Source organism: Fukomys damarensis, unplaced genomic scaffold (genome assembly GCF_012274545.1).
Source record: "Fukomys damarensis isolate Sample0158 unplaced genomic scaffold, DMR_v1.0_HiC HiC_scaffold_18, whole genome shotgun sequence".
Taxonomy (NCBI): Eukaryota; Metazoa; Chordata; class Mammalia; order Rodentia; family Bathyergidae; genus Fukomys; species Fukomys damarensis.
The window spans coordinates 49,695,851-49,722,754 of NW_022900930.1; the positions used below are offsets into that span (position 1 = coordinate 49,695,851).

A 26,904-nucleotide genomic window follows, 5' to 3' on the forward strand; every position below is an offset into this window, starting at 1 on the left:
AGGATTTGGGACGCTGGACCCCAGCTCTCCCCCAGCGGGCCGGTTTGGGGGGGGGGTCCCCGCTTCAGGGTTGGCGGAGAGGGTTAAACAGGAGTTCCGGGCTCAGCTGTCCCAGAGACCGGATTTCTCCTCCAGTCTCTCCTGTTCAGAGGACGCTCTATGGAACCAGAGGCTTTAGAGGTGCGAGAGACCCCTTGGCCAGTGTGGCCCGCAAAGGTGATTTCTCCCCTGGAAAAGTCACATCGAGGTGAGAGGACCCAAAGGAAGGAAGGCGGTGTGGTCATCGGTACCGGTCGGGGGAGGGCCACCGGGGTCCGGAAGCTGTCACCTACCCAGTGAAGCAGGCCTTTCCGAGGGGCTGGCAGCGAGGACGGACGAGCACGGCCGGAGAACTGCGGCGGGCCGGGGTTCTGGGGCGGATTTCTAGTTACTGTGCGAGTCATCCCATCCAGCTGAGCTCTGAGTCTGTCGCCCTGATGCCCGGGCTTCCTGGGGTCCTGCTCCATTTCCTGTTGCAAGCGCTGGTGTCAGGACCTCCGGAGGAGCCTGGGTGGGGAACTTGTTCCATTATCTTGGAGCGCCTCTTTTGACCCGGTTCTCTTTGATCTTTGCAATTAACCGGGTGCTTGACAGAGAAAGAAGGCTCTTTGATCTTTAAGGAGGGTCCGAGGACCTTTGATAGTTTCTCTGCATAAGTTTGGTTGCTAGCCTGGAAGAACAGGTTCTGCGTTAGACCGGATGTCCTCACAGTGTGATGTGGGGAGCCCTGCGGGTCCTTGGGAGCTTTTGTAGAGAAAGTTTTAGGGCGAACAGTAAGATGTTTGCCTTTTCTGTAACGAGACACTACATGACTTGCACTTTTCCTCCGATGGCTGATGACCTGTGTATTCTTGTTCCCAGAATCTTCTAGGGGAGCAGGCTTGGGGTGTGGATAATGTGCATTTTCAGAGATGAAATCAGTTTGTTTTTAGTGCTTCTACTGTACATCCTGTTCTAGTGATCTTCGCCTAAACCTGCTCGTAAACTCTGACTTTCAATTCCTGAGTTTTCCCGGGTCTCTATGGAAAAGCAACACTTAAGTGTATTTTGTGGTCGGTTGTGTTTGTTTGTTTGTTTTTGAGGCAGGGTCTCACTTTGCAGTTCAGGCTGGCCCTGAACTCACTATGTAGCCCTGGCTGGCCTCAAACTTTCATTCATCCTCCTACCTCAGCCTCCCAAGTCCTAGTTATTTTGTGGTCTTAATTTGAAACTTTAAAAAATTTTAAGTGGTACAAAGTTATTCTTGAATTTAATCTAGGATGAAAAGATACTGCTAATTTATATATTTTATTCTTAGGCATAGGTTATCGGTGACAGGGATATTAGAACTGAGTTTTTACCTCATTTGTGTCTAGAAATGCAGGATAAGGTGAGATGAGTGTCCTCATGGTTCTTGACTCATGGAGGGGAGGAGTTTACTCCAAAGGAAGAGGCAAAACTAAATTAAAAATTCAGAAAGCATCCCTCAACTTTACTGCTGCTAATAATGTCTTCTGAGTATCCTGTCACAGACCCCTTTGGACTCACACCACAGTGCCCGAACCATCGTTTTGAGTCCGGTTACTCAGAGTTCTCTGAGGGAGAACAACTTCAATGGCTCACCTCCTGTACACAGCTCTTTTAAAAAGCCCCAGTTTTTTGTTACAGCTTTTCAGACTAGGGATGAGTCAGGTATTGAAACACCAAAAAGGATGCGTTATCGGATTGCATGGGCTGGAAAAACACACAGGAAAGCCTTGTTTGGAGGGAAGAGCTCTGAAGGAAATCGTACTGCTACTTTGAAGCGATGCTGTAACTTGCAGGGATTTAGGAAGCTAGTGAGTCAGTGGAAGTGAGTTTTTTGCCTTACAAATGGAAGTAGTCTCTGCTTTGCTTGTGCCCCTGTGGGGGTCTGTCCCGTTGCCAAGGAGTCTGAAAAGTGAACAAAGCGAGCTTGTCACTGCAGCTGCTGCCCGTGGTGTCCCCACTGTGAGCTTGACAGCTCCTCAAAACTCGGGTTTCCTCTTGAGGTCAGAGGTGACCCTAGCAGCACGGCTTTCTGATGTTTACAGTGAAGCGTGTTAGCATTTACTTGAAAGACATGCGTAACTCTCTGAAGCCATGTGTTTGAAAAGTCCAGTTGAGGAGTTTCAAAATCATGCAGGGCTAATTGTCGGCATTAGACGGACTGAAAGTTTTTAATGTAGTAAGGTACAGAAGGTTTATTGACCGGGTTCAGATACACACTGTAACCTTTAAGGAAAGGTTAAAAGCTAGTTAACCTTTGAGTTTTGCCAGAGGCATTATCTGAAAAGACTGAGAAAAATACCATTCTCTTTTCCCAGTACTTTACCCTGTGAGTTTGGATTTTCATACTTCAATCAAAGCAACAGATTGAGTGCACAAGCAGATCTGAGAATTTGGGTGTCTTCTACTGAGATAGATATCAAAGTTTTGTTAAATGCTAACATTTATTATTAAATGAATTAATAAAAATGTTACACGTATTGGTTTTTAGTCTTCTTTCCTCTTCCCCTCTACTCTCCCTCCTTCCCTACTCCTTCTCCCCCGCTTCCCTCCTCTTGTGCTTGGGGTTGAACCCAGGGCCTTGTGCCTGCTAAGCAAGTGCTCTGTTACTTGAGCCACAGCCTCAGCTCTTGCTTCTGACTTTCTATACAGTCAATATAAATTTGTAGCCCTCAACTTTTAAGTGTAAAGGAGCCTTGAAAGTAAAACTTTGAAAACTGGCCTCGTTAACAGTGGAGACGGGTCATGAATGTGGTGAATTAAGTAATGGTCAGCTGGAGTGGGAACGCCCAGCTGAACTGAGTCCGCGTAGTTCTGGGTGTGGAAGATCCACCTGAGGATCGCTGCCAACGGCTGGCTAAAAGAGTAGAAAGGGGAGATACAGGCTGCCAATTTCCCAGGAGAAACTGTTGTGGTTGGTTTTCCCTGAGCCTTGTCGGAGGAGCTCAGTGTCGCTGTCTCTGGGGATGGAGAGCCAGCCTTCAAGTCCTCACCTTGAGCGTGGCTTCCTGGCTCCAGTGCAGCTTCCCAGCCCTTCTGGCATGGATCCTTCCATCTGCCAGCTCAGACTTTGCTGGCTTCCACCACCGGCCTGTGGGTCCCCGGTGCAGATCCTTGATGCAGATCCTTGATGCGGTCTTGCATTGCGGGCCCTCAGCTGAATTCTTTGGGTCTCTAGTGCGAGGACAGATCTCTTGCACTCTTCTGCATTTGATTTGTGGGGTGAATATTATAAGATTTCCTATAAATCTATGTGTCCTATGTTGAATCGACTCCTTTGCAAACCCTGACTACAACAGTGAGGCTGCGGGTCCAATTTCATCCTTGTGGGAAGATGATAGATTCACTTACAGATGGTGCTGATGTCCCTGGGCCACTGCTGTGTGTGCTGTCCATTGCTCCGGGAAGGGTGCTCCCAAGTAGTCCTGTGAGGGGCCTTTCCTGGGATACCTCCCTCACGGTGCTGGCCCAGCCAGGGAGCCCAAGGTCTACTTAGGATAGGAAAGGCAATTTCTACTGCGCATGCAGGAGTTAGCTGGGATGAAGGACCGCAGGTGCTTTGCAGAGCTGAGGACCCCCCCACCAAAGCTGCTGGAGCTCCACCTGCCTTATTTCTGTGTCCTCCTAAAATCTGTGGCTCCTAAGAGTGTGAAAGCGTGTTTCAGAACCAAGGTTTTTATTTTCAATTACTGTGACCTGGCCGTGAGCTGGGATTACAGGAAAGTGTCTGCTGCTCTGATTGTAACCATTGTAAATCTGCTCAAGGTACTAAGTTAAGTTGGGTTTTACTGGAAATGTGTCAAGCTGTGACTTGTTTGCTTTTCTCCCTCCGCACTGCAAAGTAGAAGACACCTGGGATTTGATCCCATTCCTTACCTGTTTGAGGGGTAGTACAGAGGGGACCCTGAAGGCTCTCTGACCCTCTCAGGGAGGGGACATAATGGCACCTACAGGTCATAGTGCCATGTGCTGTACCTGTCTGGGGGAGCCCCTGGCTGTGGGTTGCTTTGCCTGCTTGTCCGGGTGTTGGGGACAGAGTGGGGAAGGTGGGCTTCCAAGCCCAGTGACCTAGAGGCCAGGCTTAAAGGCAGGAGCAACTGGAGTTTGAGAAAATGGAGCTGCCAGGATCCAACAGGCACTGTGACTTTGGAGGCCAGGAGAAAGTGGCTTTTCTAAGTGATCCTTTCAAGGGAGATAGCAGTATAACAAGAATTCTGTACAATTTACTAAATATTGCTGAGGATATTTTCTCTTGACCATCTTCTCTTCTAGTCTGGTCCATTCAAAGACAACAACCGAGTGTTAGCAGGGATTTCCAGAGCGGGGTTATTTAGTCGGAGACCTGTTTAGGCCCTCGGGTGGCATGTGGACAAGTTGAGAGTGGCTGTGTTCGGGATGGAGAGCTTTTTCCAGGCTGGTGTTCAGGTGCCCAGAAGCTGGGTCCTGATGAACTGGGGGAATCTAACTTTACTTCCTGATCCTTGGTTCTTCGCACGCATGATCAAAGAATTCATTTGAGACACATGACCCATGAGGAGATAGGTAGAATTTATTGTAAAGTAGATGAACAAAGTGTTTTGCCTTCAAAGGCATTTTCCCTGAATGGATTTGAATACATTTTAATGCACACAAAATTACCCCCAGGATTCAGAGAGGAAGGGTGATTATGATGCTTATCAACCTTTTCCATAGAAGTTTCTTTGGGATTGAAAAATGTCTTTGGGTCCTTTTAGATGGTTCCTTGGGGGCTTTAACCAGTAAGGAACTTAAGAAAGAACATTTGAGAAGATAAATTCTTCATTTAAATCGGGTCCTTGCCCAAAGCAGGAGGGCCTTTGAGGAACAGCTCCTTTCCTGCTACCACTGGGCTATGGGACAGGGCAGCCAGGAATGCAGATGCCTTTCTCTGGAGTTTGGTGTCAGGAGGAAGTGTGTGACGTATGACCCTAAGATGTCACTGTGCCCTGTAGAGTCAATTTGGGTCTGAGACCTAATGATAGGGCGCAAATGATCACAAATGTGTTTTACACTGAAGTCTGTCTCTTTTTTTGTTTGCGGGGGAAGCGTGTTTGAGACTGGGTCTCAGTATGTAGCCCAGGCTGACCTTGGAACTCTTGGCAATCCACCTGCCTCAGCCTCCTGAGTGCTGGGATTACGAGTATGTACTGCTACACCCACCTTTCACGCCCCCATCTGTCCCTCGGGCCTGCTGATGTCCACCTGCCTGCCTAGCTCTGTGCAGCAGCCCCATTGCCTCAGATGCCTGTTGGTGTCAGCACTGTGCAGATCTGATTCGAATCTGTTTGGTCTTTTGCGTGTGAGGAACAGTTCATCCCTTTATCACGGGCCAGCCGCAGCAGGCAAGGACCAGCTTCCTATCCACCTGACAACGATAGTGTTAATGTCAGTGAGAGAGGTCGTTTTCAGGAGCTGGGGGAGCAGGGTTACCTGGCTAACTCTGCCCCCTTTTTTTCCAGGATGTTTTGGAAGCAGATGCCGGTCAAGATGCTGTGGCGCATTGTGGGTGGCCCGGCGCGGACCCTGACCTGCAGCAGCCAGGCCGCCATCCTGCCACCTGTCCTGCCAGCCCGATCTCTCAGCAGCTCCCCTGTGCAGACCCCAGCAGATGCCCATTTGCACTCTGCCTCTCCCTTGGAAACTGGCCCTCCCCGGGTCTTGATTACAGGTGCATTCTCCTGACCCCTTCTTTCCCATGTGTGGCCTGAGGGCCACTTTCCTTGTATTAACTGTGGCTTTGAACACGTGACGTGCTACAAGGGCCACTTTCCTTGTATTAACTGTGGCTTTGAACACGTGACGTGCTACAACCTCTCCCCAGGCCACCTGTCCCGAAGCAGGTAAAGAGCCAGAGCAGGCCAGGCTGGATGACTTCCAGGCTGTGGTTGTGAAAAGGCCCTCAGCTCAAGGCCTTCCGACTCCCTCGTGTTTACTGGAGCTGCTGACTCCTCTGGAGAAAAAGAATCTTTGGGACGCATCTTTATTCATTCGCACAGGCTCCCCTGCCCTCGGCTTTCTCTAGAGCAGCGCAGAGTCTAAATCTGCCCACACTACTGTTGCTGGCACAAGATTTTTGTGTTTCCTGATAAGATTTTTACTGTTGTCTGGAAGGACCTGGGAATTCAGGGCCAAACCACTCACGTAAGGACTGGCAGGGAGCAGAGGCTAAGGGAGAGAAGAGGGCGCAGGAATCAGACCCACATGCAGCTTTCTGTTCCGACGGCCCCGCTGAGTCGGAGTGACTGGTCCCACACTGCCGGTGCTGCATGTTATGTTGGGAATAGAGCGTCACCTGGGGCCCGGCGTCGCCCGTCCTCTGCTCAGGTGGCCCCTGCCTGCTCCTGCAGGTCCTGCCACGTCGTTTGCAGGGCACCTCCTGCTGTGCCAGCCGCTGCGCACCGGTAGATGTGTTCCATCTCCTCCTGCTCTGCCTGGTTTTCTTCTTTGGCTTTGCCTCGCTGTCCTCACTCCTTCCACCTCCACGAGGGCACCCCCAGGACACCTAGGGTTCCAGTCCCTTGGGCACAGATGCCCCTGGAAATCCTACACTTGACTTTAGCCAAAAGGCCAAGAAGCGATGCCCCTGGAATTCCTGCACATGAGTCTCGGTCCTGCCCTGGATGTGCTCGTGCCCCTGGCTTTCCCATTGCTCTCGGGGGCATCTTTAGGCCTCTGTCTTTGGGAGCTGTGCCAGCCCTCTTGGACTTTGTCGGTGGCTTCTCACTCCCTGCAAACTCTACCCTTTCCTTGAATGACTTCCTGCTCTTTCTCTCCTCTGTGCCCTTGAATCCCAGCCCAGTGCCCAGTGCAGATGGAGGTGGGTTCTGGGTGGTCCCTCCAGAGGGCTCTGCCACACTGGCATTACACAGAACCCGGGAGGCTCAGGAAGCTGGGAGAAGGAACCTAACCTACCCTGCTGGTACAGTAGGTTTAGTAGGTTTGATGGCCCTGCTGACTCCTTTGAGGAAAAAGAATGTTCAGGATGCCTCAGTGAGAGGCCCACTGGGGAAAGACTTTCTTAGGCAGAAACTCAGAGCTCTGCACTCAGAGAAATAGAGGGCATTTATGCTATTCTTGAGTGGGTGGAAACCCCAGGAAAAGCAGACCCCTGCCCAAGAAGGGTCCTGGCCTGTTTTATAGGTGTGAGCCTGATTTTTTTTTTTTCTAAGATAGGTGATTTAAACATTCTTGGATTCTCTCAGCCTGTTCCTTTATCTTAGGATCAGGTTCCTGCTCTGTACTTTCTCTGAGAAGCGGCCCAGGCACTGTCCGTGTTCCTGAGGCGTTTGGGTGTGCTGGGACTGCAGGGAAAGGAGGTCAAACCTAACCGAGGGAAGCTGATAAAGGGTCACCTGGGGTGACTTTGACCGGATCCAGAAGTTGCAGTCTTCTTACAAGTACAAATGTTTTAGCTGCCATTTCCTTGTCTCCTTTCTGCCTACCTTGTGTTTCTCGCCTGCTCCAAAACCATTTGTGTTTGGTGCTGAACGTTTCTGGCACCAGCAGATGAGTTTCTGCACCCGTCCCGTAGTGAGGGCCAGGGCTGAGTTCTGCATGGCCTAGCGTCGGTGACTTTTTTATTCTCGTGCCCTTGCTTCCCCTCAGCCCCTGCCCAGGCGCCCTCATGCTGGAGGGCGTCTGTCACCCAGGGGTCTCTGTCCTAGCTGGGCGGGGGGCAGTCTGTGCTCCCATTGCAGCGCTGTTTGCTGAGAAGAGCAACGGCCAGACCAGGGCCCCATCCAAGCTCCTATCTTTACTTACGTTCTGGCAGTGATTGAGCTGGTTAGATCTGCATTAAAATTTCACTGTTTTTCCTCTTCCTCTAGGGGGTCTCGGCCAGCTGGGAATGGGCCTGGCTAACCTTTTGCGGTAAGAACTTACAAGCTTGAAATTGAAAATCTGAGTTCTAAGTCTGGAGCTCACTCTGGCATTGTGTCAAAGCATCTTTCTCCTCCCACCCCTGGTCACTTTTAAGATATCGCATCTCACTGGCTGTTAAACACATTTTGTTTTGTCTGCCGGGGCCCTGTGCCCTCACTTCTTGCCGTAACTTAGGCAAAGTGAGACTCTGGCCCTGGCCCCGGTGGACCCTTGACTTGTAGTTGTACGGGGCAAAAAGATGCGAACCGTGTGGGCTTTGGAGGGAGTGGGATGAAATAGCCAGGGGAGAGAGGAAAACTTGCGATTCTGGGAGAAATTGGTGACAGAATAGAAATAGAAGGTGAGGGTTCGGGGAGGGGAGGCCTGAGGGCAGGGCTCGCAGTCCAGGGTGCTAAGGGGCAGGGTGCCTGGGTGAAGCGGAAGGGGGACTTGGAGGCTGACTGCAAGTCACCGCTTCTATTGAATGGGTCATTTTCATAGAACCTGTTGCCCCTCAGTGTCGCCAACTTGCGTGTTCTGGCTTTGCCTTTAGGAAGCGATTCGGGAAGGACAATGTGATTTTGTCGGACATAAAGAAACCCCCCAGCCACGTCTTCTGTAGTGGTGAGTGGTCCGTACGCCTTAATGTTGGTTTATTCTTAATTCTCAAAGCACAGTTAAAGATGCAGCCCGTGGAATCTGTGTGTGTGATGGCTCAGAACCAGGCATGAAAACAGAAGTTACTGTACAGTGTATTTTCTGTTTTTTAATGCTGCTGCTGTTCAGGTGATACGAAAAGAGGAGAGCTATTTGGAACTTGAAAGTAAATTTGGAATAATATCTTTAATAAAATCTTTGGTTTCTCTTTCTTGAGTTTTTAGTTACGGCTTGGAGAGAACATAAAAATCAATTTCTGTGATGTGGAAAGGAATTTTTAAAACTTGGAGAAATTAATCATGGTGTTGCAATGTAAAATAAATTGATTTTAAGCTACTGTGCACACACACAAATCTGACTCCCTGAGTGAAGCTTTCTACTGCCTCAAAAACATTTTTGTGTGTTCCAGGAATCGAACACAAGACCTTGCATTGGCAAGGCAGGCTTGGAACCACTGAGCCAAATCCCCGGTCCTCTCAAAAGTATCTTTTGTTGTTGTTGTTATTCAAAAATATCTTTTGTTGTTGTTGTTGTTGTTGTTTTGAGACAGGGTCTCACTATGTAGTTGAGACTGACCTGGAACTCACTATGTAGCTCAGGTTGGTCTCAAACTCACAATGATCCTCCTGCCTCAGCCTTCCGAGTGCTGGGATTACAGACCTTTCTTTTTTTTTTTTTTTGGAAAAACATCTTTAAATTGGGTGTGGTGAAACACATTTATAATCCCAGCACTGGGAGACTGAGACAAGAAGATCACAAGTTTGAACTCAGCCTGGCAACTAGCAACTTATCCAGATGCTGTCTCAAAATAATAAATTTTTAAAATGAGCCGTGGGAAGGCCCTGGCCCTGAGAAAGTGTTACAGTGTCTCTGGGACCTTCCAGTTTGGGGCCAGCCCTTTGCTGCTTGCCCTGAAGGAGGGTAATGACTTGCCCAAGGTGGGGAAGTTGGCCTTGAACACCACTGGCTCTCTCTGTTGTAGTTCAGCATGAGGATCTCGCACTCTGTGCTGCTTACACGCCAAGGTGGGTTTTCACAAAACTCCGCCTCTGTTCCTTTCATCTGTGCACCTTTGCATCAGCAAGCCGTGGCAGCCGGCCCCTCTTCTGCTGTGCCTGTGCTGTTTGATCCGGGCCACTTGCTTAACTTCTCTTGCGCCTCATCTCCTCATCAGTGAAACACAGCCTTCCCAGGCCCCGAGAGGGTGAGCCCCTCACGGCCCCAGCACGGTCCTGTAGGGTGGCCGTGGCCTGCGATTCCCAGGGGGACCGTGTCCGTTTAGCTCTGTGGCCCCAGCCTGTTGGCTTCTGCGGTTCCACTCTGTCTTCCTCCCAGGCCCATTTGTGTTCGCTGACATCTTGGACCGCCAGAACCTCCGGGAGGTCGTGGTGAACAACCGCGTCACTTGGCTGCTCCACTACAGCGCTCTGCTTAGCGCCGTGGGCGAGGCGAACGTGTCCCTGGCCAGAGCCGTGAACATCGCCGGTGAGGGTCGGGGTCGGGCTCAGGGCCCAGCCCCACCAGATCGGTTTTCCCCGCTGTGAGTGGGAAGAGATTCCTCCTCCCAGCGTGAGAGCATCTCTGGGTCCCTTTCAGGGTTGCACAACGTTCTGGACATCGCTGCGGAACACAGACTGCGACTGTTTGTTCCCAGCACGATTGGGGCTTTTGGGCCGACCTCTCCCCGGAACCGAACCCCTGACCTCAGCATCCAGAGACCCAGGACCATCTATGGGGTGTCCAAGGTCCACGCGGAGCTCATGGGGGAGGTGAGTGTCACTCACAGGCTTGCCGGATGATTCCCAGGGCCGTGCAGGTCTCCGCTGCTCCATCCCGGCCTCCAGGGCTGCTTCCTTACCTTACTGTGCTTGCTCAGTGGTCGGTGCTGGTCCCGTCCTTCAGTTGCTGCTCGTCCCCTCTGAATGGCGGTTTTCTCAGGTTCCCGGTATTAGTTGTTACTCGTGGTGACTTTACAGCGTTCTATGGAAAACCTCACACACCTTTTTGGGTTGGTTTTGCATTGTTTTACACCACTCTGTGCGTAATTAACTCTGCGGTTTGGTCGGTGACCTGTCTCAGGCGCTGCTCTCTGATGTCTGTCTTCCCCGCCCCTCTGTGGTGCAGAGCTCAGGACAGGGAGAGGTTGTAGATCCCTGCTGGGATTTACTCTTTGCAATGTCAGTGTATAACCAAGATGGTGAATTTTTTCAAGATTAAAGACTTGTCATTAAAGTAAAGACTAGTGGAAAGTCTGAAATTTTCCTTTCTGTAGGAGAATTTTAATGTAACTATCAGCAGGATAGTTCAGGAGCTGGGTGTGATGGCACATCCCTTCAGTCCAGCACTCTGGGAGGCTGAGGCAGGAGGATCCCAAGTTGGAGCTAGCAAAAAAGAAAAAGAGGGCTGAGGATATAGCTCAGTGCAAAGGCCCTGGGTCCAACCCCCAGTATTCCCCCACAGGGGCAGGGGGATGGTATTTCAGAAGAAAGCTGTTATTTCTTTGTTTGTTCCATCAGATTTAAGGTTATTTTTTTTGAGTAAGTGTTCTTGTTTTCCTAGTATTACTGTCACCGGTATGGACTCGATTTCCGATGCCTGAGATACCCCGGAGTCATTTCCGCCGACTCCCAGCCTGGGGGAGGAACAACAGGTGAGCCTCGTCTGTGGTTCTGGTGCCTGTAACGCAGGCTCCCGCCCTGTCCCTGGAGGCTACTTCCAGACGGGTGGATCTGCCATCTCCTGAGTGCCATCCACGTTCCTGTGCCCTCTCCTAGTGGGAATCTAGATGCGCCTTGCACCCCGTCACTTGCCCACATTCAGAGGCGCACGCTGCTGTTGTCCATCGGCCACTATCGTACTGGAGTCAAACACAATACTCCATGTGAAAACACAGGAAGACCCCACGCGCGTAGCCTCTTTCTTTGAATGTAGCCTTGTGTCGTGATCCAGAGAGAACGCTCTGGAAGGGAACTGTGCGCCGAGTGTCTGGGGCAGCTCCGGCAGCGGCTCCTTCACTTCACACTCAGCTGCTTTGTACTCCGCGGCCTTCACACCAGATCCTTCCCCTCTCAGTGGTCCTGAGATGCAGTAGCAAAGACGCTCGGCAGAGTCTGAGGGATTTTAAAGAGTCTTTGGTTTCTGTCACTTTTGAAACTTTTACCTTCATACTGGGTTTGCCCAAGTGTGGCTCAGGTCATCCTTGCCTCTTTCGTGGGTTGAGGTGACGGCCAGTTTCCTAGCGGGACAGAGACATCACTGGCCATTTCCCCTCTTCCCTTCATAAGAGCACCATGGGGGTCCCCAAGGCTGTGGGCCAGAGACAGCGGGGCAGGCGGCAGCAGCAGGAGCGGACACCAGCTGTGACCCCCAAGCGGGCACTGCGATGTGCGAAGGGCAGGCAGGCTGTGCTCGGCGCTTCCTTTCCCCTATCATCATACATATAAATATATATACATATAAACACAGGTTTGTGATCATCACTCTGGAATGTAGTAGTGCTTTTTTATTTTACTATTTTTTGTCTTGTTTTGGGGGGCTTTTTTGGTACCAGGGATTGAACACGGGACCTTGTGCTTGTGAGGCAGATGGCAGAACCACTGAGCTAAATCCCCGGCCCCAGTAATGCTTTTTTAAAGTCTTGGTTACTCATGTAAGACAGCGTGGATCTAACTTGCAGTTTTAGGTCAAGATTAAGACATCTGAGGGCCACTGCCTCCACCCCAGTGCTCCTTCACTCTGTGGCAAGGAACCCAATCAGAATTCTCTTCCAGACTACGCCATCCAGATTTTCCACGACGCTGTGAAGACCGGCAAGTTTGAGTGCAACCTGAGACCCAGCACCAGGCTTCCAATGATGTATGTGGATGACTGTCTCCGGGCCACCCTGGAGGTCATGGAGGCCCCGGCCGAGTCCTTGTCCATGCGGACCTACAATGTCACCGCCATGAGCTTCACCCCCGAGGCGCTGGCCCAGGAGATTGCCAAGCACGTGCCCGAGTTCCGCATCACATACTGCGTGGACCCCGTCAGGCAGGCCATAGGTGAGTGCCACGGCTGGCACCCCCAAGCCCAGACAGAGCCTCCCTGTTCCCTGCCAGCCCCATCTGGGATGCACCCAGAGCTGGGAACGTGCACAGCACAGGATTGGCTGTCATTGAGCTGGTGAGCAGATGCTGGGCCTGGGGTAACAGAGTCCAGTAGGTGAAATGATTCTGTTCTAAATAAGCAGATCAGAGCACTGCACCGTTTAGCAGTTTAAAAGCAAAAAACCCAGCCTTGGGTTTTCCTGTACTGCAACTGCTGCTTTGTGCCCTTTTGGGTGGGAGGTGCCGACCTTCAAAATGGTTTGAGGTTTGCGGGGTGAAGGTCACAGCCTCTGACAGCAATCGTGACCTAGTCTGGTCCCGTGAGGAGGTGACTGTGGACACGGTCATTCTGCCCCTCTCTAAAGGGCTGTCCTTTCACACACCATCTACCATCAACAGGCGAATGAAATGCCCTGGACCTTTTGCCACTGCAGAGCCTGCATAACCGAGCCACCTTTGTCTCTCTGCAGCCGACAGCTGGCCCATGAGCTTGGACGACAGCACGGCACGGAAGGACTGGGGGTGGAAGCACGACTTTGATCTTCCGGAGTTGGTAACAACGATGCTGAACTTGCACGGCTGTGACACCAGAGTTGCCCAAGCCAACTGAAGGCGTCAGAGGAGCCGCTCCCAGGTCCTGCGGGGCCAGGACAACGGTCAGGACCCAGGGAGCTTACGTTCCGTGGAACGGGATGACAGATCAGCCTGGGTGGAGGGTGATGTTAGTTTGAGGGTTTTCAAAACACTGGGTTTGGTGGGAGGACTTCACACACGTGTGCCTGACCTGATCTAAACATCCATGCTGTGGAGGGAAGACCTAGGGCATAATCGTGATGAGTGACCACTTCTGGAGAGCTAAAAGTATGCTACGTATGTACTTAATTTAAATTTCACCCCGACTCCCTATTCTCTTGACCACAGACCAGAGGTTACATTTTTGGGCCCGGGGATTTAGCTCAGTGGCACTGTGCCTCCCTTGCAAGCGTAAGGTCCTGCGTTTGATCCCCAGTACCAAAAAACAAAAGCAAAGGTTACATTTTAAGGTCTCGGACATATGTGTGCAGTATTCTTTACTGTCCCCTCAGAACATAAAACACGTTTGAATACATTAGTCCTATATTCAGCATGTTCATGAGAGTTTAATGCTTCAAAAATTATCACTTCTCTTGTACATCTCTATCATCTTTCTTTGTTTTTGCTTTTTTTTTGAGACAGGGTCTCACTATGTATTTCAGACTGACCTTGAACTCACTATGTAACACAGGCTGGCCTCAAATTCACAGCAATCCTCCTGCCTCAGCCTCCTGAGTGCTGGGATTATAGGCATGCACCACCACAACCAGCTTCTTTGTGTATTGAGGCAGATTCTCCCTGTGTAGTTCAGGCTGGACTAGAACTCATGATGTAGCCCACACTGACCTTGAATTTATGGTGACCCACCTGCCTCAGCCTTGTGAGAGCTGGGATTATAGTCATGCAGCACCACCCAGCTCTCTCTGCTGTATCGAGGAAATGGAGGAGGTGGAGATGGCTTGTTTGTGGTGATTCTGGGCTGCAACCCTAAGATGGACTTCGATGGTGGGAGAATCCAGCAGGGAGGCCCCACAGTCGAGGCCAGTTCTGAAGAGCACTTTCTTGTTTCAGTCTGGCTCAGTTCTCAGCCCCAGCCCACCTGCAGAGGAGCTGCCCCAGACCTTCTGACCGGACTGCTGTGTGGACTCTCAGATCAATGCTCAGCTACCTCCCGAAGCCACCTGCCTGGGGCACTTCATGCCCCACCCATCAGCTGTGGCCACACATGATCATGGCCACGGTGGATTCAAAGGCATTATATTATGTGTCAGTAATAATAAATTGTTATGCATTTGGAACTGTTCGGTTGCAACGTGAGTTTTTTGGAGGCATAACTGGGTTTAAAATCTACTTGACCTTCCTAGAAAAAGACAATGAAGGTAACAACACCATGAGGCCCAAAAGAGCAAATCAAATAGGCAAGGCAAGAAACTAAAAGAAGGCAAAAAAATAAAGAGTCAACAAAAGGCCAATAACATGACAATAATAAGTCAGTACATATCAGTTATAACCATCAATGTCAGTGGCCTCAACTCACCAATCAAGAGAAATACACTGGCAGAATGGATTAAGAAGCAAAATCCAACAATATGTTGTATACAAGAAACACACCTAGTGCAAAAAGAAGCCCATAGACTGAAAGTGAAAGGATGGAAAACAATTCTCCATACGACAGGAGCCCAGAAAAAAGCAAGGAGTAGCAATCTTATTCACAGACAAAGTAAATTTCAAAACAAAACTCATTAAAAGAGACAAAGCCACTACATCCTTGTAAAGGGAGCAATTCAAGAGAAAGAGATGACAATCATAAACATATATGCACCAAATACTAATGTCCCCAACTATATAAAAGAAATACTAAGAAACATGAAAAACCAAATAAGCACTAATACAATTGTAGTGGGGAATCTAAATACCCCACTTTCACAAATAGATCATCTAGGCCAAAAGTCAACAATGAAATACTAGAATTGAACCAAGCTTCTGAAAGCATGGACTTAATAGACATTTATAGAGTGTCCCACCCCACAAAATCAGAATATACATTCTTTTTGGCTGTGCATGGGTCATTCTCCAAGATAGATCACATACTAGCTCACAGAACAGATTTGAATAAATGCAAAAGAATCGAAGTTATTCCCTACATATTATCAGATCATAGTGCAATCAAGCTGGAGATCAATAGCACAGGAAACCATAGGAACTACACAAACACATGGAAATTGAACAAGACTCCTGAACAATCAATGAATCACACAGGAAATTAAGAAAGAAATCAGAAAACTTTTACAAATAAATAAAAATGCCAATACAACATGCAGGAATCTATGGGACACAATGAAAGCATTTCTATGTGGAAAATTCATAGCACTGAATGCCCACACTAGGAAAACAGAGCAAGATCAAATAACCTAATGATGAATCTTAGACTCCTAGAAAAACAAGAGCAAGAAAAACCGAAAGCTCAAACAAGAGAGGAAATTATAAAGATAAGAGCAGAAATCAATGCAATGGAAACTAAGAAAACAATACAAAAAATAAATGAATCAAAGAGATGGTTTTTTTGAAAGGATAAATAAAATTGATAAACCCTTAGCTAACCTTATCAAAAAAAGGAAAGAAAAAGGCTCAGATCCATCCAATTAGGAATGAAAAAGGTGAAGTCACAACAGATCCAACAGAAATCCAGAGGATTATTCATACATACTATGAGAACTTGTACTCTAATAAAATGGGAAACACAGAAGAAATGGACAGATTTCTAGATACTTATGAATTACCAAAGTTGAACAAAGAAGACAACATTTTAAACACACCAATTACAATCAATGAAATTGAAAATGTAATTAAAAATTTACCAACAAAGAAAAGCCCAGGTCCTGATGGATTCACTGCTGAATTTTACAAGATATTTAGAGAAGAACTACTGCCTTTACTCTTCAAAATTTTCAGTGAAATTGAAAGGGAAGCAGTACTTCCAAACTCATTCCTGGAAGCAAGTATCACTTTGATTCCCAAACCAGGGAAAGACGAAACTAAAAAAGAGAACTACAGGCCAATCTCCTTAATGAATATAGATGCAAAAATCCTTAATAAGATACTAGCAAACAGAATTCAAAGGATCATCAAGAAGATCACACATCCTGACCAAGTCAGATTTATTCCAGGGATGCAAGGATGGTTCAACATACGTAAGTCAATAAATGTAATACACTATATTAACAGAGTCAAGGACAAAAATCATATGATCCTCTTGATAGATGCAGAAAAAGCATTTGACAAAATTCAACACCCATTCATGATAAAAACCCTGCAAAAAATTGTAATAGATGGTCTATATCTCAACTTAATAAAGGCTATCTATGAAAAACCAAGAGCCAACATCATATTAAATGGCCAAAAACTGAAAACCTTCACATTAAAATCAGGAACAAGACAAGGATGCCCGCTATCACCACTCCTCTTCCATATAGTTCTGGAAACATTAGCCATAGCAATTAGACAAGATAAATAAATTAAAGCAATAAAGATAGGAAAGGAAGAAATTAAATTGTCATTATTTGCTGATCATATGATACTCTACATTGAAGACCCAAAAAACTGTACCAAAAGACTTCTTGACTTAATTGACACTTTTAGCAAGGTAGCTGGATACAAGGTCAACACCCAAAAATCAATAACCTTCTTGTACACAAATAACAGAGTCACTGAGAGAGAAATTAGGGAAACTATTCCTTTCACAATAGCATCCAAAAAAATGAAGTATCTAGGAATCAATCTAACAAAAGAAGCAAAAGACCTCTACACTGAAAACTATAGCACTCTGAAAAAAGAGATCAAAGAGGATATAAGAAAATGGAAAGATATCCCCTGCTCCTGGGTAGGAAGAATCAACATAGTGAAAATGGCCATACTACCAAAACTGCTATACAGATTCAATGCAATGCCAATCGAAATTCCAACACTATATTTCACAGAACTAGAAAAAAGAATCCAAAAATTCATTTGGAACCAGAAGAGACCTAGAATAGCAAAAGCCATCCTAGGCAACAGAGACATGGCAGCGGGTATAACAATTCCCAATTTGAAACTGTACTACAAAGCCACTGTGATAAAAACAGTATGGTACTGGCAAAGAAACAGATCTGAGGATCAGTAGAACAGATTGGAAGACACAAAAACAAATCCAGATGTACTCAGCTATGTCATCTTTGACAAAGGAGCTGCCCATTCTCAGTGGAGGAAAGATAGCCTCTTTAATAAATGGTGTTGGAAAAACTGGATTTCAACCTGCCAGAGATTAAAATTGGACCCTTATCTTTCACCATGTACTAAATTAAAATCCAAGTGGATTAAGGATCTAAACATTAAAACAGAAACACTAAACTTTCTGGAATGTAAGTTAGGCAGAGCTCTTGAAGACATTGGCATAGGAAAAGACTTTTGGAACAAATCCTCAGTATCACAGGAACTAGCACAAAGAATCAACAAGTGGGATCTCATCTTATTAAAAAGCTTCTGCACTGCAAAAGAAACCATCAACAGAACTAAGAGACAACCTACAATGTGGAAAAAAGTTTTTACCAGCTGCTCCTTAGACAAAGGACTACTATTGAGAATATATAAAGAACTCAGAACAGTCAGCCCCCCAAATATAAAGACCCACTTCATAAATGGGCATCTGAAATGAACAGACATTTCTCAGAAAAACAAGTAAAATCAGCAAGTAAATATATGAAAAAATGTTCCACATCACTGGTCATTCGAGAGATGCAGATGAAAACAACACCGAGATTCCACTTCACCCCACAAAGAATTGCTGCTATCAAGAAATCATACAACAACAAATGTTGGCGTGGTCGTGGGGAGAAAGGAACCCTTCTCCATTGGTGGGAGTGCAGACTGGTGCAACCACTATGGAAATCAATATGGAGATACCTCAAAGAGCTGGGACTAGAGGTTCCATTTGACCTAGCCATCCCTCTGCTGGGTATCTTTCCAAAAGAATTAAAAGAATCATACCACAGTGATATATGCACACCAATGTTTATAGTGGTACAGTTTATAATAGCTAAAACTTGGAAACAGCCCATTTGCCCATCAGTTGGAAACTGGATAAAGAAGATGTGATTTTTCTATAAAAAGGAATACTACTCAGTCATAAAGAATGAGAAATTAGATTCATTCATAGGAAAATGGATACATATTGAGGATATACTCCTAAGTGAAATAAATAAGTCACACATGTGTAAATACTGAATAGTTTCTCTGGAGTGAAAAGCTATAATAGTACATAAGATCCTAATGCTATAATTGACCATGTGAAATAGGAAGAAAAGGGCTAAAGGTGTAGGGAAAATGGGAAGGCTGGGGGAAAGGTAATAAGGGAAAATAAAAAATATGATAAAAAAAATAATTTTAAAAAAGGGGCCGGGGATTTAGCTCAGCAGTTCAGTGGCCCGCCTTACAAGTGCAAGGGCCCGAGTTCAATCCCAGGTACCAAAAATAATAATAATAATAATTAGAAAAAATATGAAAAAATGGAAATAAAGTGTTTGTAAATGGGGAGGGGAGGAGAGGGTGAAGGGAGGGCATGGACAAGGGGAAAAAAATGAGAACCAAGACCTGTCATGTAAAGGTACAAGATCCCAATAATGAATGTAAGTGTACTGTACACCTTAAATGTACCAATAAACTCAAATAATAAAAAAAAAATCTACTTGACTTAACTGGAAAACTTCAGGTCATTGCATTAGTTGGCCACCCTTAATTTCAGTCTCCTGTAAAATCTCAGGACATGAGCCAAGTGGAGATAAATGTCCTGCCAGAGCATAACACATATGATTGGGAGTCCAACTGCCAATGGAGTCCTTGTTTCCAACTGAAACCTGAGGTTGGACTTCACCAGCTGCTTTTCTATCAGCATTCTGATCTTCTGAGCTCTGATCAGAATCTCCCACTGAGGCAGGAGATTAGGGCATAGTAGAGCTGGCTGGGGAAGTAGGTGTGAACTGTTAATTACAAAACCCCAGGACACACACACAGAACAGTTCCCAAAGCCCTGCACATGGATTTCTCACAAGAGTTTGAGCAGTTTCAGATAGGATGGCCTAGACCTGACATCAGCCGGAGGAGTGGGAGATACAAAGCAATTGGTACTGAGCTCTCCACTACTGTGAGCTCCACAGTAGTTCTGTGATAGAAAAAACAAGAGCAGAGCTGACAGCCTCATGGCTGACAGTCTATGTATGACTTGCCCCTCCTGCTAAACCCACTGTGCTTGGAAAATGAACTGCTGAGACAGCTTTCCACCTCCTCATGTCTTAAAGATAAGTTGTAAATGGGGCTGGGATTTAGCTCAGTGGCACTGTACCTGCCTTGCAAGTGCAAGGTCCTGAGTTCGATTCCTGGTGCCAAAAAAAAAATTAAGATAATCTGTAAAAACATTTACCTCCCTACTCTTTCCTAAGTTCTGCTTCTATAAAATTCTGCTTGCTCCCCAGCCTGGTTGAAGAACAGATAAATATGAAAACAAACAGCAACAAAAGGGGCTCAGACACTGGAAGGTGACTTCCCTGGGCCCTGCTAGCTGGCAAATAAACCTGTCTCTCTTCGATTCTGTGAGTGCCGCACTCGTCCTTGGTCTGCCTGCCCTGAGTGCCATTTTTACTTGGCCAGCATTCGCCCTGCAGAGGATGTTTTTTTCCTGCCTTTACTAAATGTAAAATCTTGAAGCCATTTGTGCCTGTGCTGGCCAATTCTTCGTGCAGGACGGAGAGAACCTAGAAACCACTTCAGCACCTCACACACCGTAGGCTTGGCTCCAGCGTTCCAAGGCTGCTGCTTCCAAACTGCCACACTTTTCCAAACCTTTCCAAACTCTTCTCGTGGACATTTACAAAGGCTCCTGAACCACGTGGTCAGGTAGTTACAGTGCTCACCCCACTCTCAATATCAAAATCTGACTTATCTGCTTTCCTCATTGCTGAGATCCCCACAACTGTGTGGAAGAAGGGTTTATTCGGGCTCACGGTTTGGAGGTTTCAGTCCATGGCTGGCTGCCCCCAAGGCAGGGCAGAGGGATATGGTGAGAGGAAGCAGTGAGACAGTTCAAGGGCAGACTAATCCAGTGATGAGTCTCACCCCAGATCCACCTCCCCCAAACCCCTCCGGAGTGCGTGAGCCTTTGGGGGACATCTAGATATCTAGATAGAAACCCTAACAATAGGCTTGGGATTAAAACACACACACACAGGGCACTTGCTTGTGCGCTGGTGTTTTTCATCCTGAGGAAGCACACGGTCACCAGAGTGGATGTTAGTCCGCTGAAGTGATTCTGGGTGGTATTTTGCTGTCCTGTGGCTCAGAGCTGCTGCCACAAGGCCTGCTGTCTAAAATGACAAACAAGGATGTTTTTGCACTCGTCGGCCACTGTGGTGGTAGGTAGAGGTACTAAACTGTTTCTTTTGTGGTACTGGAGCTTGAACCCAGGGCCTTTGTACTGAGATAGATCCCAGCCCTTTTTACCTTGAGACAGGGGTCATAGTCACTAAATTGCCCAGGTTGGAGTTAAATTTAATATCTCCCTGCGTCAGGGTACTGGGATTTTAGGCATGGGCAATCATGCCTGGGATTTTCTTTAGCTTCTCTTTCCTTCTCCTCCTCTTCCTCCTCAAAGATAGGGTCTTGCTATATTGCCCAGGCTGGCCTTGAACTCCTGGACTCAAATGATCCTCCTGCCTCAATCTCCAAGCAGCTAGGATGAAAGCCAAGTGCTACCACACCCATCTACTTACAGCACTTTTCAATTCACACAAAGCCAGGTCACTAGTTGGCTACTGCTGTGTATTATGTTGAAGACCTGAATGATTTTTGGGGTGGGAATTACTGGGGGTCGAACTCGGGTCCTTGTGCTCGCGAGGCAGGTGGTAGGACCACTGAGCTAATTCCCAGCCTGAAGACCTGAATGTTTTCAAAAATTATTTCAAAGCTTTTTATTGAGCCCAGCACTCTGAGACATTGAGATTGAAAGTTCAGGCCCAGCCTGAGAAATTTAGTGACTTAGTAACAACTTGTCTCAAAATAAAGAACTATACAAAGGGCTGGGGAGGGAGTTCTGTCCAAATGACCAGCTCTGTTCAATCCCCAGTAGCACTTCCAGAAAAAAAGCTTCTACTATGAATTCAAACAATTTAAAACACAAACACACACACAATATAAATCATCTTCCCCTCTAAACCTAATTGATAAGTGGAGTTAACAATACAGTGTGCTTCCTGATTTTCCATCCTATGCTTACACAATCTAAGATTAAAAGGTAAAATTTTGTATTTCTTTTCACTATGAAGGTGGGGCTAAGGCAACACTACCCAGTTCTGGAAGAGAAGCACTTGTTTGCAACCTAATATAATAGTTTCTTTAGAGTAGTCTTTAGTCTTCCCAATGTGATCAAAGTAATTTAAATGTAGTTTTAATATCTGCTACGTAAAAATAGCTGCATCACCCAATGAATGGAATGTTGTAATTATATAGTCATTTCAGAAATATACAATTGCTGGGTAATAGGGCATAAACATTTATTAACATAGTCAAATTCCTATTCTACTAATACCTCCCAGTATATATTTAATGTATTTACTATATATTATATTATTATATATATTATAGTATATATTTACTATATTTACTATGATATCATTTGCATTTTGACTTAGCTTTTTAAAAAGTTTTAAGACTGCAAACTTCACCCATGAGATAGTAATCCTGTTTTAAGATCACATTAAGATGAATTAGTCATTTTTGAAAATAGAATTGTCCCATATAAGTCTCTACAGCTTTTGGACCCCAGACGCTTGACTATAAGAAGGAGGTGGCTGAAAGAGACCCACAACACTTTGTGTTCCAAAGTGAGAGTCTCTGGAAAAACTCGCTCACCCAATTTAAATGCCTAACTTTTAGGGTAGATGTGATATCTTTTAGTAGTTGAGAGGTGCATCCACTACAAACTCTACAAACTGTGAACCAAAATCAACCTCTCCTCTCTTAACTTATGGGTATCAGGTATTTTGTCCTAGCATCAAGAAAGTGACGACGAAATGTTGGTACCAGGAGGAGGTCATAATTGGTCGCTGTGACTACCTGAACCTGTGGATGAGAAGCCTTTGGAACTGGCTTTGTGAGAGGAGTTGGGACGGTGTGGGAAAACCCGCTGTACAAGCAGCCCTGCAATGCCACGAATCCCTCTGCAAAAAATCATTCAGGTCTTCAACATAATACACAGCAGTAGCCAACTAGTGACCTGGCCTTGTGTGAGTTGAAAAGTGCTGTGAGGGGTGCTGGTCCCAGCTCAAGACCAGAAATGCTATAAAAATGCAGGTGGAAAAGACCAGGATCAGGAGTTTTCAATTGGAATGGACTCCATTGGCAGCTAAGACTCCAGCTCGTGTGTGTTATGCTCTGGCAAAAAATTTGTCCACATTTTGCTTATGTCCTGAGACTATAGGAGACTGAGATTAGGGGTAGTGAACTAATCAATTTAGTGAAGAAAATTTCAAGGCAGCTGAACATTTAGGTAGAGGCATGGCTTCTTCGGGAGGCTTTGAGTCAAGAGCAAACAACCCAGGAGCCAGGAATTTAGTTCAGTGGCGCTGCACCTGCCTCGAAAGCATAAGGCCCTGAGTTTGATCCCTGAGATGGGGGGAAAAAAAATCAGTGTCAAGAGCTAACAGCCCAGGTGAATGAGTTAAAAAACTTGAATTTGGCCAAAAAAGGAAGCTCTGGTAAATTTGGGTCTGCAAAGTTGAAACAGGGGAGCTTGGTTGCTAAAAAGATTAGCATTAAAATAAATAAGTCACACATGTGTAAATACCAAATAGTTTCTCTGGTGTGAAAAACTATAATGGTAAATAAGATCCTAATGGTATGATTGACAAATGTGAAATAGGAAGAAAAGGGCTAAAGGTGTCTAGGAAGTTGGAAAGAAAATAAGCGAAAAGAAAAAATCTTAGAAAACAAAAAAATGTAAAGTTTTTCTAAATAGGGAAGGGAGGAGGGGGTGAAGGTAGGGCAGGATAAGGGGGAAAAATGAGAACCAAGACCAGTCATATAAAGGTACAAGATCCCAATGATGAATGTAACTGTACTGTCTACCTAAAATGTACCAATAAACTCAATGGAAAAAAAAAAAAAGTCAAGGGCTGGGGATTTAGTTCAGTGGTTCTGCTGCCTGCCTCAGAAGTGTAATCCCTGGTACCAAAAAATAAAAATAATAAAAAATTAAAAAGAAGTAAAATACTATTCAAAGGATGCCTCCAGGGCATGGGAGGAATCAGAAAGACCCCACACTTCCCAGGCTCTAGGGTGGAAAAGTGAAAGAGTTACCTTTGGCAAGAGCCCCAAGGCACCATGCTCCAGAGTGGCCACAGCCCAGAGAATGGAATCCGTTCCCCAGGATTCAGCTCACCACTGCTCAGCCATCCAGGTACTCAGAGGCCTCCGCGGCCACCAGCACAAACAAAAGGGCCCAGCTGCGCTCCAGCTGGCAGCAGACCCCGACGTCATCCACGTGGTGCTGGTTTTAGGCGTGTGCACAGTGCAAGAGCAATGGGTTCGGAGAGGCTTCTGCCCAGATTTCAGAAGAAAGCCTGGGAGGCCAGGCAGGGGCTCCTGAGAGGGCAGTGTGTGAAGCCGCAAGCGCAGTAGAAACCCCAGAGGGCTGAAGAAGCCAGGAATGAGGATCAGCTGAAGAAAGCGGCAAGGAGAGAGCAAAGCTGGCCCCAGAGAGAAGCCACGAGGGCTACGTTCACTAGCAGCCCCGTGTAACAGGGCTGCCCGAGCTGTTTGCAGCTCATATCACCCGTGGGTGCTCAGCATAGAATTATATGAATTAAGGTTTGTCCGGCTGGATTTGGGTCTTGCTCTGATTTCTTTATCCCTTTTGGAATGGGAATGTTTATCCGATGCCTGTGTATGTTGGACTTGTTTAACTTGCTTTTAATTTTTACAGGGGTTCACAGCTAAGAGTTTGCCTTCAGTGGAAGAGGAGACTTTGGACTTGCACTTTTCAGCAGTGCTGAAACTGTTAGGACTTCGCCAACTCTTAGAGATGGACTGAAAGATTTTGCATAAAGGGGTACATAAAGAGTTTTGCGGGGGCAGGGGTGGAATGTTATGACTTATACCTAGATGTCCCCCAAATCCTCATGTGCTTACAGAAGATGATTTAATATTTCTACCTCTGGTTTTCTCTTTAATAAGCCAGTATCAAAATACCTTAATTCAAAAATATTTTCCTTAAAGTTATGGATCGTGTCCATATTAAGGTGAGCATTATTTGCTATCTTGCTGAGGATCATGTAATGGCTGAAATAGAGATTTCCACCCTCCAAAATGCGTAGAACCACGTGGAGCAGTTTGAAAGCTGCGGCTTTCACTAAATATCTGCCATATGTTTTGGAACTAATGTTGCAATGTTTCCTAACTTCTGGAAATGAACTTCTGTGCTGACACACTTATTCAGTCCTGAAACAGATGGGAGTCTGAGGGAAGATGTAAAGGGTTTTAAAGACTCTGCTTTTATTGAAGCTTCAAAAGCTATCCCTGTTCATACTGAATTTTGACCATGTGATAGTTCGCATAGTTGTGTGGAGACCATTTTCAACATTCCTGTTCCAGACAGAAAATTCACACTGCCTTGTAAAGAATTCTTTATGCTATAAATATTATTCATTTTATATTTTAATACTTTAATAAACGCTTCTGCTTTGTGATAATTTTTCTCAGTGAATTTTGAGAAAGCCCACAGTGACGTCATAATTTAAAAATCTTTCACCAGGCCGGGGATTTAGCTCAGTGTTTCCACCGCCTGCCTCACAAGAGCAAGGTCCCAAGTTCAAACCCCCAGTACCCAAAAAACAAAACAAAACATAACCTATCACCTATACCTGTCCTATCCCCAACAGACAATCTTAAATGCTGTTTGTTCTTTTAAATTTCCCTCTTTTAGTTTAAAGATGCACGTGTAATTAAAACTTTGTTTCACTGGGCTTGATGGCACACACCTGTAATTCCAGCACTCGGAGGCTGAGGCAGGAGGATCACTGTGAGTTCGAGACCAGCCTGGGCTACACAGTGAGTTCCAGATCAGTCTCAACTACCTAGTGAAACCCTGTCTCAAAAAACCAAAATAAAAAACAAAAAACAACAACAAAAAACCTTGTTTCCTTTTCTTCACTGTGTGCCAGGTATATTCCTGGCTCCAGCAAGGGTAATGCATATGTAACTTGTGAAATCCCAATACTGTGAAATATTTTTATTGATACTTCACATCACATGGTCTACAAATCTTAGATATAGGTTGATGCATTTTACAGATACTTGAATCCATGTAGCTTCTGTTGATCAACAAAGATCATTAATTTTATTTTATCTGGAAATAGGGTTGACCCTTCCAAACTCCTTATTAGAAACTGTTCCTTCTTGTAGTTTATTTATAGACTGATTTGTGGATTTTCTATAAAATAGGACATTTGTGAATCACAACTTTCTTTCCAATTTTTATGCCTTTTGTTTCTTTATCTTGTGTTTTAGCCTCAGACAGGACCTGGGCCACGAGATTGAAGGAAAGTGAAACCCACGAGCATGTTCACTGCTCCCACTCTGAAGGAAAACTTTCAGCGTCTCACATTCAGTACCGTATCTGCTGTAGGCCTTTATACCTCCCCTCTGTTACGTTAACAAAGGGCCTGGGCCAGGGATCTAGCTCAGCGGTGCCCCTGCCTGCCTCACGAGTGCAAGGTCCCGAGTTCGATCCCCATACCAAACAAAAACAAAAACAAAAAACAAACAAGACCTACACCCAGATTAAGGAGGTCCCTTCTACTTCGGTTTGTTGTAAGAGAGAACTTCTCCGTGTTGGTACAAATTTAATATAATTCCTGTTAAAATTCTAGCAAGATATTTTGTAGGTAAAGATAAGATTATTCTAAAATTATATGGGGGATAGAAACTAAAATAGCTAAAACAGTTTTGAAAAAGAAGAAAATGAGAGGAATCAATCTGCCTGATTCCAAGGCTTGTTCAGCTGTGCGATCAATATTGTTTGGCCCTGGCAGAAGGACAGACACATACATCAATCAATCAACAAAGCAGAGATCTCAGAAATAGACTTGGACTTAGGTTCCCAAATCTTTTTTTTCCCCAATACTGGGGGTCAAACCCAGGGTCTCACACATGCTAAGCAAGGACCCCACCAGTGAGCTACACCGTCATCATCCAAATCTTCTTGCCAAAGTTGCAAAAGCAATTCAACACGGAAAAGATAGCTGTTTATGCAAATGGCACCAGGGACAAGTTGACATCCATGGGTGAAACAATGAACCTTGGACTAAGTTTCATATTCATACAAAAATTACTTCATATCATGAATAGAAAACAAATCTATAAAACTGTGTCTAAAAACAATAGGAGAATATCTTCAGAACCGAGGGATAGGCAAAGAATTCTAAGATTTGATGCCAAAAGCACAATCTCTAGACCAGGGATTTAGCTCAGTGTTTCCGCCGCCTGCCTTACAAACACCAGGCCCTGAGATCGATCCCCAGTACCAAAAAACAAAAAAAGTATAATCTCTGAATAAAGAAAACCAAATTGATAACTTGGGCTTCAT

The 26,904-nt window shown here is 45.9% G+C and overlaps 1 protein-coding gene across 2 annotated transcripts; it reads left to right on the forward strand.

The window, feature by feature from the left end:
• The first annotated feature begins 29 nt into the window (after window positions 1-29).
• Window positions 30-14,499, forward strand: LOC104861372 (L-threonine 3-dehydrogenase, mitochondrial). 2 transcript variants are annotated; one of them, XM_010622769.3, is made up of 10 exons: window positions 30-247; window positions 5,523-5,731; window positions 7,890-7,932; window positions 8,477-8,547; window positions 9,916-10,065; window positions 10,177-10,349; window positions 11,140-11,230; window positions 12,351-12,620; window positions 13,136-13,321; window positions 14,310-14,499. In XM_010622769.3, exons 2-9 carry the CDS (start codon window positions 5,524-5,526, stop codon window positions 13,273-13,275), a joined length of 1,146 nt encoding a protein of 381 aa, XP_010621071.1. In that variant the 5' UTR covers window positions 30-247; window position 5,523; the 3' UTR covers window positions 13,276-13,321; window positions 14,310-14,499. The 2 variants fall into 2 exon arrangements, with proteins under 2 accessions (XP_010621071.1, XP_033621424.1); XM_033765533.1 differs by lacking the exons at window positions 30-247; window positions 5,523-5,731 and adding an exon at window positions 7,318-7,460.
• Window positions 14,500-26,904: the final 12,405 nt, after the last annotated feature.

What these genes read in the sequence shown, in the direction of transcription:
- LOC104861372 (XM_010622769.3), top strand. Translation starts at nt 5,524, where the DNA reads ATGTTTTGGAAGCAGATGCCGGTCAAGATGCTGTGGCGCATTGTGGGT. An exon ending in ACGCGGAGCTCATGGGGGAG is followed by an intron (nt 10,350 to 11,139) that starts GTGAGTGTCACT and finishes TTGTTTTCCTAG; the next exon opens with TATTACTGTCACCGGTATGG. An exon ending in CCCCGTCAGGCAGGCCATAG is followed by an intron (nt 12,621 to 13,135) that starts GTGAGTGCCACG and finishes GTCTCTCTGCAG; the next exon opens with CCGACAGCTGGCCCATGAGC.